This window comes from Protopterus annectens, chromosome 11.part0 (genome assembly GCF_019279795.1).
Source record: "Protopterus annectens isolate FY-2018-M chromosome 11.part0, PAN1.0, whole genome shotgun sequence".
Taxonomy (NCBI): Eukaryota; Metazoa; Chordata; order Ceratodontiformes; family Protopteridae; genus Protopterus; species Protopterus annectens.
Window position 1 is genome coordinate 276,332,633 of NC_056745.1, and position 19,273 is coordinate 276,351,905.

General features: G+C 34.7%; 1 protein-coding gene across 1 annotated transcript in view; it reads right to left on the minus strand.

The window, feature by feature from the left end:
• Window positions 1–16,851: 16,851 nt before the first annotated feature.
• The window catches only part of DRAM1 (DNA damage regulated autophagy modulator 1), a 494,152-nt gene continuing 491,730 nt past the window's right edge, over window positions 16,852–19,273 (minus strand). Inside the window, exon 7 of the mRNA XM_044087749.1 lies at window positions 16,852–17,895. Within this exon, the coding sequence (XP_043943684.1) occupies window positions 17,836–17,895 (60 nt within the window). The 3' untranslated portion in view covers window positions 16,852–17,835. The remainder of the gene's footprint in view (window positions 17,896–19,273) is intronic.

The window sequence follows — 19,273 nt, forward strand, 5'->3', positions numbered from 1 at the left end:
ATTATGTATTTATTTATGTATTTATTAAGATTTCTATTTTACAAATAGAACTAAGTAAAAGTTGATATGGTTCCCAATCTACCTGATGGCCATATCACAAGCAGCAGTTACATCAACTGTAGCGTTTCATCACAAACATAGTAACTTCCACGTGGGCCTCAAACTGCTAATGACCATACAGTTTTATTTAGGAAATAAAAACTAGAAACTAGCCCCTAACTTACAAAGTAGCTGTGTATAGGCTAAAAATCTAGTACACTAGCTACACAGACAGCAGCTGATTTATCAGCTGACGAGAAATTAGCTCACAATATAGAGAATAGCCAATAGAGGCTAAAAACTAGTGCCCAAGCAAGACATACATCAGCCATATAACTTGCAAGGTGAATTAGCTCCCGACTTGCAATCCAGCCATTACAGGCTACAAAATATAACTCAAAAAAGACCTATAGCAGTCTTTTTAAGCCCCCGAGTAAAGCTAGCTTCAAATTAGTAACATAGCCGTTATAGGCTACAAAACTAATGAAAAAGTAGAACCCGAGCAGGTCAAAAAGCATCCGTTTAAGCTGCCGAATTGACTAGCTCCCAACTTTTAAAATAGTCGTTACAGGCTAAAAACTAATAACCAAACAGCAGCTGTTTAGGCCTATGGAGAGTGTTCATGCTATTATTTCAGCATAACACGCAAAGAAAACGCATAAAAATTACCATTTAACAAGCATGACAAACATTAAATGGACGTTTAAAAGTAGCCCAAGCTGCAGCTGTCTAAGCAGCCGTTACAGACATAGTTCAGGCTCCTCAAAGTCTAACAATGCTTTTGTTTCAGCATAACAAGCAAAGAAAAAACATAAAAATTACCATTTAACAAGCATGCCAAACATTACTAACGTTTTAAAAGTAGCCCAAGCTGCAGCTGTTTAAAAAGCCGTTACAAACATAATTCTGGCACCTGAAACTGAGCAGTTCATATGGAGGCTCCACGAGGGTGGTTAAATACTAAATGGCTGTTACTGGCTTACTGAAACAAACAGTCTACAAATACCAAAGGCAACAGCAGAGTAGGATATGGTGTTTAGGCACACAATAAAAATAACAATAGTCTGAATTTAAGCATATAGGTCACAATTAAACACTATTATCATAGGGCAGGACAAATACAGTCAACCGAGCACTACTTACCAGAGGGAAAAGACGCTGGGCCAGGAGCGGACAGCAGCCAGGGGCAATACTAGGGAATTAAAGATGGCGCCACACCAGACTAGGGGTATTTATGGGTTTCAAAAGAATAAAGGGCAGAGATATTCTAAATATTCTAAAAGCTCACCAGAAGCTGAAAAGATGGAAAAATATAAAGTTAGAAAATGTTATACAAGGTGTATGTGTGTGTGTGTGTGTGTGTGTGTGTGTGTGTGTGTGTGTGTGTGTGTGTGTGTGTATATATATATATATATATATATATATATATATAAAATGTGAATAAGTTATGTGTATATGAAATCTGAATAAAAATACATTGAACGACAAGTTTAAATAATAGTAGAATATATAACGAAATTGTCTGTGTATATAAACACCAATTGACATATATCTGTATTGAAATAAATGTAATGAAACTATATATTTATATGAAGCACCTACTAATATATTTATGTAAACATGACCAGGACATGATTGATATAGTTTCACCTCTGATATGTTTTCATTTTCATTATACAAGAGATAGATAAGATTCCATTGAGCCGTGGTGGCACTGTAGCATTTAAATATATTTGCAACCTTTTATAACTTCATATTTTTCATCTTCAGCCTTTATTTATTGCATTTTACTAGAAGTTCATAATTGGTGTGAGGGCGAATTAACTGATAATGATATTAATGATAATCATCAGTTTTGTTTATATACAGTTGCTGCCATTTGGAAACATATAGATGTGATGTTTCTTTAAAGTTTCAAACTGATCATGTGATTAGAATCTTATAAAAGGATCACATGACATTATTACAAATTACCTGATGAAGTCTAACTAAAGTTTTGACAAAAGCACGTATCTTTTAAAGTTCTTACATTGTTTAACTCATTGCAATTAAACTATTTTAAGTGTTCACACTGTGCTGAGTGAATTCATTGTACCTAGTGAGTTTGTGTCAAGAGAGTTTATATGTGAGAGATCCTTTTCCAAACTGGCACCAGCTTGATTGAACTCTAACTAAGCCCATCATGTTGACAGATAACCTGCTGTCATTGAAGAAGTCGCTTCATTCTCACTAGCTTGAACAAAACATAGGTACTTTCTTCAGAGATAATGGTTAATATATCTTGTGTCTGTCTGATCCACCCCTCTCATGTTCTTTAAACATTTATTCCACTCCACCTTTGTGTATCCCCCCTTATCATCATATCTTACTTATTTATCACCTCCTTTTTTTCCAGTACCATCTCTTCACAAAATATTAGGAGTAACAAAGCTCTGGCAAGTACATTACAGGAAGAAAGTTCTTAACTATAACTGTGGCTATTTTATTATTAACTTTATATGTCTATGCTATGGTGCGATTACCTCATACTCGTGCCATTATAAATAAATTCACCTGACTGTATCACTCTGCATTATGTTTCTGACTTTTATTTGAATATGTCTATTACATGAAATATTAAGTCTTAGACTTGTACTCTCTTATTGTACTTCACGTACTCTGTAAATGTCTGCCCTTTTGATTGCACCCATTTCCATAATGTATTTTGTTATGTTTTTGATGCATGTATTTTGTTTTACTGCCTTGGCCTGTGTCATGGCAGAAAAGGGTCTTCAGACCAGTCAACTTACCCAGTTAACAAATGTTAAATAAATAAACATTTATTACTTCAGGTGTGAAATTCCACTCCAACCATGCACAGTTCTCCTTTACAGGGACAAAGAAGGCTAGCAGAGACCATATTTATCCTAGAGACCAAAGTCATCAGTATTTTCAGGGGGACAACAGGGAACATGTATCAACCATCAAGCAGCTCACAGTCACATCCTGTTTATATGTTTTTTTTTTTTTTTTTCATCTTCTGCTAGATAAAACATTTGCATACATTGCCTTAGTAATGGAGCATTCAGTTTTACTTAAATTACTATTCTGTTATTTTTGTTAGTGGAGATAGTGACGTTCAGCCATTGATTATGCTTGCACTTTTATTTTTTAACACAGAAAATGTAATCTTAACCCATGTAGTGTAACTATAAAATAAATTAACTGACTAAGTAAGACAGTAATTAAACCACAAGCTCCCTCCTTAAGTTTTTGAGCACAATGATATATTTTTGCCCACTGTTTTGTTACTGGGGACATATTTTTTCATCTTCTTTGATCACAAATTCTAAACAAAGCAAAAAAAAAAAATTGGGGGACAAATGCCCAAAATCAGGAGCAATTTTTAAACATAACTTTAATTCACTTACAGATTAATAGCTCAGCGAGTTTTGCATCAACAAATGGCATTACTGATCGACTATGATCCTCAGCTGTTTACTAGAAAATCAGAAATGTTATGAGGGCCACAGCAAAATATGAGGCAAAGTCAGGGATGTCTTGCAAAATCAGAGACAACTGATAAGTATATACTGGGATATTAGAAGGTTATAAAGTTTGCACCTTAATTCTGTAACCCAGTAGTTATCCATAGCCTTCAGTCAAAACTCCTACCCACAGCCCCCTCTTCATTCATTCTTTTTTAAGGTCAAGAGCTGATATACTGTACGATGGGCTTACATTATGTTGCAGATGGGGGGGGGGTCTGTTTTTTGGCCTAACACTCCACAGTCATCCAATCAATGTTCTTCCAGGCCAGTGTGCATTGGCTTGGATGATTCAATGAGCTTGACTTTAACAGGGGCCCACACCTATAGCCCTGCTTCCTAACAAGTTAAAGGCAACTTTAATATCCCTTAGGCTACACCAGAGGAGCTAATGGTAGGGACACCTCAGAGACTCCATTACTTGGCCAAAAAAGGGGGTGAGCAGCCAAAGTCTTTCATTCCTCAGCCCCGAGCCAGTCCCTAGCTCAAACGTTGGTACTCAGATGTCATCAAAGTTGCATGTGGACAACCTTTTCCTACTCCAGTGGACCAGCTAGTCATGTCTAGGGAATGCAGCAAACAATGCGTAATGTAAATGGTGATTAAGTTAACACATAGCAAACTGATTTCAGTTAACTGACTTTTCTGTGCTACTTAAACTGTTATCCAACATATTGTAAAAGCCCTTATTAGATCATTATTACGATGAGCAGTAAAATACAGCTTGTTAACTAAAAATCTTAGATTCTGAATATTACTACAAGAATTTTTAGTTGAGATTTATTTGGAAAGTAGAGGCACAGTAACATCTGTAATCTAAAACTTGGACTGTAGTTCCATAATAAATAGGTGTGTGTGTGTGTGCCTGTGTGTGTGTGTGCCTGTGTGTGCGTGTGTGTGTGTGTGTGTGTGTCTGTGTGTGTGTGTGTGTCTGTGTGTGTGTCTTAGTTAGTTAGTTATATTTCTGAAGAAATGTATGACAACATGAATTAAAGAAAGACATTTGAATTGACTGGAGTAAAACACCAATCTAATTATTCCAACCCCCCATAATAGACAATGTGTGAGAAACTGTAAATAAAATTAAACTACATGACTCTTATCTGTGAATATGCATCTTGAGCAACAGAATGAAATAGTACAGCATGAAGTAATTGTGTGTGTGTGTGTGTAGGGTTCAGGGTGTGTGTATATTTCTGGAGACAACTATGAGAACTTTGATTAAAGCAAGACATTTTAAACTAATGGAGTAATAGACAAACCAAATTAATCCAACCCCTTGCCAAAAGAGTTTCACAGTATGAGAGAAGCCATGCAAATAAAGGAATATTGGATGATGACTGTTATCAGTTAGTGTGTCCTGAGAAGCAGAACTGCATGTAACATTGTGTGTGTGCATGCACAAATGTTCTTTTGTAGTGTGGCCCGATATGCACATACCAGGACATGGAGGAAAGTAAAGAAGAAAATTCTTATTTGATGAAGTTCTTGCTTTCATGTTTTTCTGTCCCCTTTACTAAACTCTGTTTACTTTCACTAACCATCAGAGCAGTGCTTTTTCTGACTATATAGATCACAGTTTCTGCTAAAGGTAATAGTACAGATTAGAAAACTATATTTACTACTAAGCCAAAGACGTATTTATATTGGAAAACTTTGGAAAAGTGCCCTACCACATAACCCAAGGACATTTTATAATAAGCCAGTCCACTTAAGTAACATGTCTTTGGGAGGTGAGAGGAAAACAGGGTTCCCAGAAGAAGTTCACAAGAATCTGGGAAGAATATGCAAACCTTCTTATAGAACATTCAGAGACCAGAACTGAACTCAAGACCCACTGATGCAAGGCAGTAGTGCTAATCACTGCACCTCCCTGTCTGTATTTTCAAATATGTGAATATTATTGTGGCATAACTGAATGCTGTGGCAAAAAACATACAGAGTGTGCTGATAATACTTATTTGTGGCTTTAAACCTTCAGTGCCTCCTGAATCTAGCTTTAACATTTTGGTAGCATAATACAAGCTTATATGATAAACTACTGTTGTCAATTTTTAACATACCACAATACTCAAACATAATTTTCAGTGTTATAAGCACCATGCTGTATAGAAGATTGAGAACTACACAAGCTAACCTGGTTCTTTTTTCCATGGGGAGTTCTCCACTTATCTACGTGCCCACTGATGGTTTAACTATAAAAAGCATTTAAATGTGCTTAGTATCTAAGAATTTTATAGAGAGCAGACTTAGCAAAACAAAATACTGCAAAGGGATAAGTCAATAAATTCCCCAGTCTGCAGATTTTTTTATGTAAAAAAATCATTTACACTAAAATTATAAAAAGTGATGTGATTCTCTCCCTTGGCTCCAGATGGATGCTTTTAAGTAGTGGATATTTATAAAAACCAAACCACCAGTCTGACCGAACAATGAAGGAAACCACCAGCAAATAGCAAAAAACACAGTTTAATATTGTTTTCGTCTCAAAAGACTTCTTCAGAATGAAATAAAATGCACACAGTAGCATCACATTATATATCAAATCAGAATAATTACCTAATAAAACAATCAATTCCTTAAAATACACTAGCAAAAGTAATACAGTCATTTAAAGGTACACATCTAATAACATAACATAAACAGTTCATTTTAAAATCTTCAGTCTTCTGTTCTTCAGAAAACATTTAATATTCACTGAGTCATTAATACCAGTTTTTTTGTCAGCCCCTAACCTGAGCTACCACATAGTTTCTCTTTGTTCAAGTTGGTCATCATAGGACCCCCCCCTTATATTTCTAACTACATGTTCCAAGACAGCAAACAGAAACTTTTTAAAACCACTACATATGGTAGAATGTTTAAATAGAGCATTGTTGATGTTCTTAGTTCTAATACAATAATAATGCTCTTTAATTCTTTTACTAAGTGGTCATGTGGGCATGCCTACATAAAATTCATTGTACACAGAACAAACAGCAAGAACAAACAACAAGATAGACCATGCCACTAGTATTGCAATTGTATACACCATCAATGGAAAATGCCCTGTTCAAACAGAGTAAATCAGTATAGGGTCCGTCTAAAATAAAATGACATGAAGAACCAAAACCACATTTATACATCCCCTTACAGCGTCTGCTGTTATCAGGGGTACCTTTATATGTGGAGTCAAATTGTAAACATTTTTTTAAGCAGTCATTTTTTTTATACACAAAATTGGGTATATCACCTACAACTTGTATTAATTCACTATTTCCACATAAGATGTTCCAATTTTTAGTAATAATGGACCTGATGTTAAATGCATCAACAGACATATCCAAAATGCAAGAAGTACTAGAAGTATTTGTGTTAGTATTGTTAGAACTTGAATTGTTAACACCTGTGACTCCATGTAGCTTATTTGTAATAGTAGTAAAACCATTTTTCAAAATCGGTAGAAAATCAGTAGCCCTTCTTGTTCTAATTTCGTTAGTTAGTCTGCCTAGTAAATATGAGGGGTAACCTCTAAACAAAAAAAATATTCTGTATAAAGCTGACTTCTGATTCAAAATCAGCATTTTCAGAAATCATTCGTGAAGCACGAATAAACTGACCCTTCGGTATATTATTTTTCATAAAAACTAGATGGTTGCACAAATAATGCAAATAACTGTTAAAAGTCTCCTTCCTATGTATTCCACTTGTGAAACAATTATTAGAAGTATCCCAAGTCAGGGTAACATCCAAAAAGTGCACTGATAGCCCAGCATTCCCCAATACAAATTAAAAAAAAAATCACTGGAATTATTAATACTATCACAAAAAGAATGAACCTGGTCTATGCCAACTTCCAAAATAAAAAACAAATCATCCACATATTTGCCATAAACAAACTACATGATATTGCTCCATAATAGGTCTGAGAACACTATGCTTCCACCACCCAAGAACTAGATTAGCGTAAGCCGGGGCCGCAGCAGACCCCATAGCTACTTGTAAATTTTTTTGTTAAATAGAAAATAATTGTTATTAAGCACTAGTTCTATTAAGGTACATAAAACAAATATGCTGTCAGAATGAAGGTGGGCTAAATTTCCCAAGAACTGTCTAACAAAATTAACTTCTTGATCATGGGGGATACTAATAAACAATGTCTGGACATCCACTGTAAACAAAATGTTCTTCTTAGAATCAAAAGAATATACAGAACTGAAAGTCCTAATCAAATCCAAAAAATGCCAAGAGTCCTTAATAAATGAACCTAATTTTTGGACTAGTGGATTTAACATATAATCAACTACTAAAGAAATACCTTTTGTGACTGAATTAGGTGAAGATACTATGGATCTAAATGGGGGTTTTCAAGATTTTTATGAATTTTGGGGATACCAAACATGGTCCCCAAAAGTGGATGTTCAACTAACATAAAGTCATACATATCATTAGTAATATACCCATTGACCCACAGATCATATAAAATAGAACGTATACAGTGATATGCCTTAAAAAACAGCTCTTGACCAACTAATGAATATTCAGTCTCAATACTTAGCATATTTTCCATAGAGTTGACATATTTCTCTTGTTCAAGAGTTACCAGCCCCCCTCCCTTATTGGCTTTCATAAACTGAAGGTGGCTTAAAGACCTCAGTTCTTTTAGGGCTGTTCTTTGAGCTTCGCCCTCGTGACCAAACCATGCCAACTGTGGGTAAATCCAGCATTACCCACACCCAGGCGTGGGTTATTGCTAAATTCTACCACATGTAATGGTTTTAAGAAGTTTCTGTTTGCTGTCTTGGAACATGTAGTTAGAAATATAAGGGAAGGGGTCCTTTAAGGACCAACTTGAACAAAGAGAAACTATGTGGCAGCTCAGGTTAGGGGCTGACAAAAAACCTGGTATTAATGACACAGTGAATATTAAATGTTTTCTGAAGAATAGAAGACTGAAGATTTTAAAATGAACTGTTTATGTTATGTTATTAGATGTGTGCCTTTAAATGACTGTATTCCTTTTGCTAGTGCACTTTAAGGAATGGATTGTTGTATTAGGTAATTATTCTGATTTGATATATAAGGTGATGCTGCTGTGTGCGTTTTATTTCATTCTGAAGAAGTCTTTTGAGACAAAAGCGATATTAAACTGTGTTTTTCGCTATTTGGTGGTGGTTTCCTTCATTGTTCGGTCAGACTGGTGGTTTGGTTTTTATTAGTTTTTGCTACTGCTTAATCCTTGGGATTGTTGTTTTTCTAAATAGGGGATATTTACAGAAACAATATATTTACAGACAGTTTGGCTTTGTGCTCCAGAAGAATGAAGTGTTCTTTAATAGTGTTTTTTTTTAATTAGGCTTTGTTTCAATTTATGTCAGTGTAACTAACAAAACAAAAAAAAGAGAAAGAAAAGATTACTAGTCTAAATCTGATATCCGATGATGGTACACATCATCACTGAGAATTACTTTTGCTCAAAGGAATGAAGGAGTGTGATTTGATTAATCAAGGGCCATCTTGTTGATGGACCCTGCACCAAAACAACTTGTCAAAGAAAGCAACTGGTGAATGACACGTCAGTGTCATCATTGTTGAGCATATTCACACTGATGGGCACATACCAAATTGAAAAAAAGAATCATGCCTCCTCAAACTTTTTTAGAGAAAAACGAAACTGAGACCATACTTCACAACTTATTTGACTACCAAGCACACTTCCCCCACATCTCAGAAATAGTTTATTGAAGCTGGGTTTGCATGTGCAAAACTGAAAAGGGAATCATGTTCCTCAAAGGGGAAGAAGTCTGAGGAGGGGCTTTCATTTCCAAATATTTACACAGAAAACGGAATCATGCCTGTTGAAACTTTTTGGGAGGAAAAAATTTGCAGGAGACACTTTATTTATCCTAACGTGTTGTCTGAATGTCAAGTACTGACAGAGCATAGTCCCTCTCCGAGAAAAAAAAAAAACAGTTTACTAAAGCCAACTGAAATTTTAATTGTGCTTTCTTTCAGTATGCTCTCTGTATGCCATCCCCTCTGTTCAGTGTGCCTGTGTACTTCTCACTTGTACACCTCTCCAAGTCCCACTGCCTGAGAGCCCTTTCCCAGTAGTATAAAGTAGTCCAAGTCAATCTCTTGGGCTTGAGAATTTTTCATATATCTGTAGTTGTGCTCCTCTCAGGTAATTTCTGCTGTGGCTCTCTTCTGTCTATACCTCTCTCTCTCTATTTATCGAGAAAGGGGTGGAAGAGGAGAGAGAGACTGAGGGAAATGGATAAGCAGTCTAGTCTTTCTCAATAAGGCCAACAATCCATCATACCTCTGTATATCTGTGTCCACTTTCCCTGTGCTGTCTGTATGTTTACCTTCCATGAGCATGGACAATACTCAGGAACTTTCTCAATGACCAAGGACTTGAGTGTAGTGTTCTATCAAAGACTTTTCTGTGTCAACTAGTGGAACTCGGCAACTGCATCTTTGACAAATGGCTACTCAGTACTAAGTACTGCACCTCTCCAAAAAGTCATTGCCTGATGTCACATAATACCAAAACAAGGAATACATTCTAGAATAAGGGACATGAAAAGGATTGTGCCCCCCCCCCCCCAGCATTTGAGTAGAACAGTGTAGTACCATCCTTCTTTGTGGACTACTTCATAACACGACTCATTTTACATTGCTTATAATAAGGTAAGAAATGCTATGTTTTTCTTTGTGCACTTCAAAATTCTAAAGGCAACATCAGCTGCAAGCATATTAGTGTATTAAATTAAATAATTGACACGTACATTTAAGTCATATAATCATGTATTTTTTAATAAAACAAATTAAAACAATGTTTAAAAAGGTCACAAAGGAAAACCAATTGGTTAAAAACACAAAAAGAAAAATCTAGCAAACCTAGAATTTCCACTGTGTGATGCCTTAAACCTCTTGAATCAGAGGCAACATGGGATATATGTAAATTACCCTTTAAGGATATCAGGTGTTTCAGCTAAATGGCAATTCTGAATGTCTATGATCTTTTTCTTTTACTTTTACTTTTAAGTCTTTTTATGGACAATTTCAGGTCAATAAAGCCAAACCCCTCTAGCTGTGGACATGCATGTTTCTGCCTTCTTATGACATCATCAGCACAGCATAAGAGGAATGTTTGACTTTTGAAAACATAGGGTAGTCATACCCAACCCCAACTAGAGGGGTTTGGCTTTATTGGCCTGAAACTGTCCATAAAAAGACTTAAAAGTAAAAGTAAAAGAAAAGTCATGGACATTCAGAATTGCCATTTAGCTGAAACACCTGATATCCTTAAAGGGTAATTTACATATATCCCATGTTGCCTCTGATTCGAGAGGTTTAAGGTATCACACGGTGGAAATTCTAACTTTTTTTAAAACACAAACTCTCAAATAATGATACATTTTTTCAAGCCTGTAGTTAAATAACTTAAAATGTTCATATATAAAATAACATTTTGCATCCCTTTTAGTATTTTGTATGTGCTACCAGTTCTTGATATCCCAAAATACATTTCTGTGTGTTACATGCAGGGGCGGCTAGTGGCATCGGACTGCTTCCCTCCCAGGAAAAAGATGGAAGTGTATTGACATTTGACATGAATAAAAAAAAGTGTATTAATATTTTGTTTGTGTTATGTTGTGTATAACACTATATGATGTTGTGCTTCTGAGCGAGTCCGCAAAGTCCCGGAACTCAAACAGCGCATGCTTGTTGAGTTCTGTTTTTTATTTATTTATTTATTTTTTTGTTTGTTTTAGAATGTATCTACTATCTGACTGCTGTAAAGGCACTCCAGATTAAAGAAAAGGCATCAGTGTGATGCCCAGAAGTCTATGTATTTTAACTGCACAGTAAATTGGAAGGGGGTTTGGACTGCCACGTCCACAGGCATGTACGTGATGTGGCTGGCTGGATTGCTACTGATTGGTTCTCGTTCTCTTCTCAAAAAAGAGAGTGAGAAACAGTAGCACTAGCACAGTAGTACTGTACTTGTTTTGTGAGAGGAAGAGGATTCATAGTAGATACTGGCGTTGTTGTTGGTTGGTGAAATAAACTTTATTTTTCTTTGGCTTGCAGTCAGAGAGAGGAAAAGAAAGAGTTAGTTACTTTCTTCGTGAACTGAAGAAGAGATTAACTGAGGTAGGTGCCCAGACTCGGCTCTGTAACCTTGTTTTTTTTTTTTTTTTTTTTTTTTTTTTTTTGCTGCAACTCTTACTACACCAGTATGATGCATCCATTGGCCACACTCAGCAGCTCTTGCTAACAAATTGCCTTCCTTCTAGTAAAATATAGACAAAGTGTAATACTCACATTTCTTATAGTTTCACGTTGAAATGACCAACACTTCTTTGTTTCTGCCCTGTGAGGCAGAAAGTGCTTAAAGTACAGTCCGTTAATAAATGGTGTTTTGGCTTACATTGTAATTAAGGTTTCTGGGTGGAGAAAGTGATTATGTAGAAAACATTGTGTTTATTTTGTGTGTGTGTGTGTTTATTTTTTGTAAATTGATAATACTTCTTTAACCTGTACATATTACCTATATACGTTTTGTTGTAGGCTCAGCTGTACTCACTGGTTCATTAAAGTTCCATCAGTGTTTAAGTAAGTAACTGTCAGAATTACAAGACAGATATGCTAGCATGATGTGAGAGTTTTGTGTAATTATTCTAGCATAAGAATTAAATAATGATGTGGAAAAACTGAGGAGGTAAGGAGGAGTTAGTGCAGGGAAAGTGGTAATAAGGTTAATGTAGAAGAAAAAGGCAGATGAGTGGTGTGGCAGATTACATGTGGGGTAGTTTAATACAAAAGGGCATATCTTTTGTTAGTAATGTACACTTTATTAATGTGATCAAAGTTATGTACAACTGCAGTTCCAACTGGGCATTAGCTATATCTTGAGTTTATTTACAAATGTCTTATGATGTGATTCAGTGCATAGATGTAGAGGTATTGAATTTCAAAGTTTTGCCACATATATGTTGTAAAGGGATTATATGATCTTATTTTTTCTATTAGATTTTGGCATTGTCATTTTAGATATCTAAATGAGTTGTATACTACAGTTAAATTTGCAAATATTCATTATCTGACAGATTTATGTATTATGTTGCATGCAGACTTTAACTAGGAAAGACTTAATGTGTGCTTTAATTCCAGGTAGCTCATCATTTGTTGAGTAGCATGGTGATGGATTTTATTAGCAAAGTTGCCTGCATATCCACAATTCTACTGGAATTGTCTGATGTTGGTCAGAATATAAGAGGAATATAATAGACCAGAGCATAACAGAGGATGGTTAGTATCTAACTAAGCTTTTCTTAGATATGTTTAAATTTATTCAGCATTCTGAGTTCTTGATTTGTTTTAGATGTAACATAGTCTACTTTTTTGCCAGACTTTAGGTTCTGATCAATTATTGATTCCGAATAATGTATATCTTAGACTCTTCCCCATACTATCTATGGGGTTAAACAGATAGTTATTACTGGCACATGTACCTTTCTGAAGGGAGACCTTGCCTAAGGCTCCAAGAATCCTTACAGGTTTAGAGTTATTATACATGCATAAATCTTAAGGCAATGCACAATATGTCATGTCAACTGGCTTTCATAGTGTCCACTAATGACAGTTAAGTTTAACTTTTTGTTTTTACTAGAATGCTGTTGCTCTGAGGTTGAGAGTATGACAAATGTGTCAGGCCCATCACCGTCAACCAGAGATATTTCAAATTGTGACATACTTGTACCCCACTCCCCCATGTAGTGACTTTGGATGTGTCCAAGCAAGGCAAGGAGCAGTTATGCAGTGTAAATGTGGTGACAGAGTATCCCCCCATCCAAGGTAGACACAAGTACAGTAATGGCTTTTCATCTGTCCTTGATTTTGCAGAATATTCTAGTTTTCTGTCGTATTTTTATTGTTGATTTATGCTTATTCAGAAAATGCATGTTGTTGGCTGCTTGTTTTTTTTATACTTGATTTTGAGTGGCATTCCATTAATGTATTTAAAATTAAAAAGTAATTTATTTTTTTAGACTTCACAACCTTTTTGTTTTCATCTAGATATTAAGTAAGCTGTCATGTAGCCAATGCATTGAAATGTTTTTTTTTTGGAAATATTTATTTTCTTCTCCACTTCATTTTGTCTTGATTGGACTGTCATAATGACGGTTTGGCACCCAGGGCAGTGTATTTAATTAAAGTTCCAGTTTTTGTGGTTTTAAGCATAGCTACGCCCCTTTCTAGTTGGCCACACCCATTCCCATTGGCCCCCACCCATTCAGCTGTCTTCTCCAGCCCCGTTTTAATTTGAAGTCACCAGCCACCACTGGTTACATATTAGACCACGATACCAAGTATAGACATCTGATTTTTATGTAGTAAAAAGCCATGTTTTGCAATTCTTGGTGCCATATGCACATTTCCCTTATCATGTTCTTTGATATAACTAATGAAAGCACCAGAGCAAACAAGGTCCAAGAAAATAAAATTTAAGTGCTTTTGTCAAAATTACAGTTGACTTCTTCAGGATTCTGTAATTTTGACGAAAGCGCTTAATAAATTTTATATTATTGGACCTTGTTTGCTTTGGTGCTTCCACTAATTACTCAGTTTTGGTACATTCTTTGATTTTTAATATGATATTTTAAAAACTGGACTAAATCAAAACTTTAAGGCACTTTGGAAACAATAAAGAGTTATAATTCGGACTTGCATTATACCAACACAGTTAAGACCTTAAATAAACCAATAATAACATATGTAAAAAGAAAAAAAAACTTTGCAGTACCAGTCTGCACATATGAATACTAGTGTAACTGAACTCATTGCAGTGGTCAGACACAGTCCACTAAAATAATTATAACTATGATCACTTACATGGATGAAAGTTTTCTATGATATACTTACAGGACTTTCATATATTTTCTTGTCTTTAAAAATATTGCATTTCTTAATGGTTCAGCATACATCTCCTGTGATGTACAGCAATATGAGGCTTGTAATTTAATGAGTTTAAGTCACTTGGAGCTATAAACAACTTGCAAGAAACCATGCATTAAAACAAATAAGTAAAATGGGGTTATAGATCATTCCACATGAGAAGGCAGGAAGGGATTCATGGAATACTAACTTTGTCTTACATCATCCAGATTTCTAGCCTACATTGTCTAGTGTCACTCTTTTTCAGCAAATGCCTGCATCCACTTAAAGAAGCAATGAAGGCAAGTTTAGTAAGAGATTAAGAGTAGACTGATAAAAGCCCTCTGTTCATTTCCATTGCAAATTATCAACTACAAATTTTTCAGACTGAGTGCATGTATAACATTTGATGTGCTAACATTGCATACAGCAGATGGAATGTACAGGTGAGTGACTCTTGTGATAGTTTTTCAGTCATAATATGTTGTACCCTTCTCTCTGTCATATCACACTCACATTGAATTTAATATTTTCTATAGCTACAGAAAAATCCATCTCAGTCTTCTCATCAGAATTTATAATGCATAGAAATTCAGGAGATATCATATGGAAACTAAAACCTATGCAGGTCTAGCAGTAATTAATTATCAAGTCCAATGTTTTTCAGAAATCTCTATGAAATCTATTACTTTTTGATTTTTTGAATTATTTTCTATTTTTCAATTTCCTCACTAGATGACATTTCAGGTGGCTGACTAAAACAGTAATTGAAAAAAAGTTTAGTTTCTTCGCTCTGTTCACTTTATAAGCATGTCAATATACAAACTTCCTAAAATATATCCATTATGGGAGAATTATTATTGCCTTGGGTACAATATTATGTTCTCTGTATTAAATGCACCCAAAAGTACAATAATTTAACCATTTCTTCTTTAAGTGCACTATTTCTCTTAGACTATATCTTCACCTAATGAAAAAAAATAAGGAAAATATTTTAAAAAAAGAACTCACAAACTGTGCTTTTATTAAAATGTTTTCACTTAACATGGGATATTAAACCTAGACTTATTATTATAGTATTTAATTGGTTACCTAAAACATGCAGAAACATGTACTGTGAACCTGCTTATGTATTAAAAGAGGTTGTTTACCTTGCCTTTCAAGTTAACGAATATGATTTCTTAACTGACTATTGTAAAGCTTGTTAATCTGCTTTTTTTTAAAAGTGACGGTCTAATGACAGTTCTCTAAATATATATATATATATATATATATATATATATATATATATATATATATATATACATACACACACACACACACACACACACACAGTTACATATAAAGCTCACTTTTTCTAACATAGGATGTTTCAGCAAAGCTATTTAAACTATGAAGTACTTTTCCAGTCTTTTCTGTTTTTTTTTTATTCAAAATTATTAGTTTTGCTGCAGTTTTCTTCATTGTCATTTACTTTCACATATCCAGTCCCAATTATGAGATGGAATGCTATGTTTACCACACCATGTTGCTTTGTTTCTATATTACAATGAGCATTAAAAACATTGTAAAAGTCTTATGTTGTATTCTGTTACTGTGAAGGCCAACAAAAAGGCTTTATCTGATAAACTGATAAATATAGGGGAATGCTTTCACTGGCAATAAAACAGCTGCTGTTATTATAAACTATAGTTAATGCTTATTTTTAATATTTTTATATATGCAAGCGTAAACTCTTAAGAAATTAGTGTTTAATGGATTAATGTACTTAATTTATTATTTAAATTAACTTTTAGTTGTAGACCAAGACAAAGCATTTATAGTGCAAAAACAGTAATTATGCTTATGAAGAAAGGTCAGAACGTTTTAGATGGCTGATAAAATATTGTTTTGGTTACAGCAGGATACAATTGCTTGTTATGAGTTGTGTCTTGAGGTAAGATGGCTAATTATGCTCCAGTAAACAGAAGTCCTCTAACTTTTTTATTTATCGGTTAGCTCTTTGTTTTATAGAGCTACAGTAGAGAGTCGGTTATCAGAACTAATTGGGACCTAGGGTAGTTCAGATAATCAAACTGTTCTGATAATCAAACATATAAATGAACAGGATAAAAAATGTCTAAAATCTTGATTTTTTGGCACTCAGGAATACACTTTTCAGCCATTCAGCAATTCCAGTGGACAATAAAGAATATTTTTCACACATAAGCTGGCTACAAGCTCAAAAAACATGCTCAAGTTGTTGTTGTTGTATCTTTCGGCTTTTCCTGGTTAGGGGTCGCCACAGCGGAACTCCAGTCTGCTAATGATTGGCAGCAGATTTTTACGTTCCGAGTTGCCAACCCTGACGTACAACCTTCAATGAAGGTACACCCATTCACGCATGTCTCCACACAGAAGACACTTTAGATGATGCTCAAGTGAATACATATAATGTTTACATATTCAGATTTTTCTTACCCAAAAGCTATGGAAGGTTGACTCTGATGATTGGCTGTTCGGATAATCGACTCTCTACTGTACTTTATGGTATACATTTTGCTTCCTATAAAATTAGTCTTGTAATATTCTATTCATTCATTTATTTACTTATTTATTTTCTATTTTGATTTCACATAGATCACAATGAGTTGATCTGTAAATCAATCTGAAGAAACTATTCTGTCTTCTAAGCTGACTAGAATTTCACACATCTCAGCTAAATAATGTTAACTCGTAAACAGTTTGACCAAGAAAAGGGGATATGCTTAATTTATGAAACTGGAGTGGACCGTTTTGAAAAAGAAGATTTAAATTTAGCCACTGTCCTAATCCTGTGCTAAGTATAAATGTTCTCAGTATGCAGAGCACCTTGAAGGCACATATCAGAATAGCAAAGCAGTATTGCACTATTCTAGTGTATGGCAAATAGCCTGTCATCACTTGCAAAGTAGTACATGTAAACTCCCTGTTTGTGAAGTAAACAAAATATAAGATGCCTTTGATGTATTAAAACTTGCTGTGTGTGCATCATCTGATGATTGTAAGACATATACAGCCCGAGAATTATATGGAATGTGTTTATCCATACTAGATTGTTTAGACAAATGATATATCACAAATTCATAAACCAAAATATACAGTACATTAACAAGGGAAATATAAAAGATATGGTGAACACTATACCAATGTAAACATTTAAAATACAATTCTCTGGCAAATTAACGGGCATATCCTTTGTTATATTGTAAAACATTACAGTACAGTATTGAGGCAGTAACTTGGCTTTACTTTTTCCATATACCATCTTGTTCTTCAAATAAATGTAGACCTGAGGACTCCTTGTGTACAGTGCATTGAGTGGTTAAATATATTGATTGATCAGCTCATCATAGATTTCTGTAAGAACTGTCAGTCTGAAAGTCTGTAGAAAGTAAAAGTGCAAAAACATTATCAACTTTAAATAATTTTTGTATTCAAAACACATACATCCTTACTTCAGGTTAAATTAACTTTAATTATAGGTCTGCTGTAAATACATGCACATTAGTCAACCTGCAAGTCAATACTGTAGGAGGAAACAATATAAACTGTGGTAGTTTGACTACAATAATAGTAGAATCAGCAAAAACCTTGGTAACCAAACTGAAACTGGTTGTTTTTTATTCTCCCTTGGAGACCATCAAGAAGAATTCTTGGGATAATTGTGTACATAACCTTCCACTGTTTTGGAAGATTAACTGTTTTATTGTATTACTGAAAGGTGCTAGGATGAATGAGGACACTGCTTGTCAGAAGAAAAAAGATGAAGTCTATTCAGAAGTAACCAGCCTGGCCACCTTCTACAATAAATATTTATTTTTCTGAATTACAGAAAAGCTTATCACACTGCCTTAGCTGAGGAATAGTGGAGTTGGCATAGAAGTGAAAATTACAAGTGGACCATCAGAAAAAGTTTAACATAGTTCATTGTCTCTTGGGGCTAGATAAAGCTAACTGCCAAGTCTGAATAAGTATATTTTCATTCATTTAGATAAAGTGGACCAAAAATGATTGTACAAACTGACACCAGAACGGAAATGCACACGCACTGTGCTGTAAGGATGCAAATTTATTAACCTCATTTTGAAAATGAATGATTAAAAATTCATAAAATGTAAACCATTAAAAAGCGAACATTAATGTAAGAAGGGCATAAATTACATGCTGCAGGCTATAGAGATCAGCTGACTAAATTATACTAAACCCAGGATTTTTTTTTAAATTGCAGCCTCTGTCCAATCATATTTTCTATCTAACTTGCTGCATTGTACATTGGGAAATTTCTGCTTCTGCTCTTACTCTGGAATGTAACCTCTTGTGTACCCTTAAACACAAATGATTGAAAAATGCAGTAATGCTTCTTCTCTGAAAGTGTAACTCTATTTGAGGACAACCTGCCTTCAAATCCAGTTTACTAAATATGCTGGAATAATTCAGTTAATTGATGACATCCACAGTCATTGCTAAATGCATTTTCATCTGGATTGCCCACTGTGCCTCATGCAAATTCAATACAAATTCTTGACACTTTTTATGACTTTTTTAAATTATTATGGAAGAAGTCAAAGGTGATGGGACATGTATATCTTTATTTACTTTTTTTGGGCTTTGCCTTCTACTCTTCAACCTTTTACCTAAAAGAGAATGGAAATGTTCTATGTGTTTGAGCTGCTGACTTAAATCAGTGATGGCAAACCTTTTGGGTTTGGGGTGTCAAAAGCTCCTGGCACAAAACAATTCAGTGGACTTCACATGAGCAT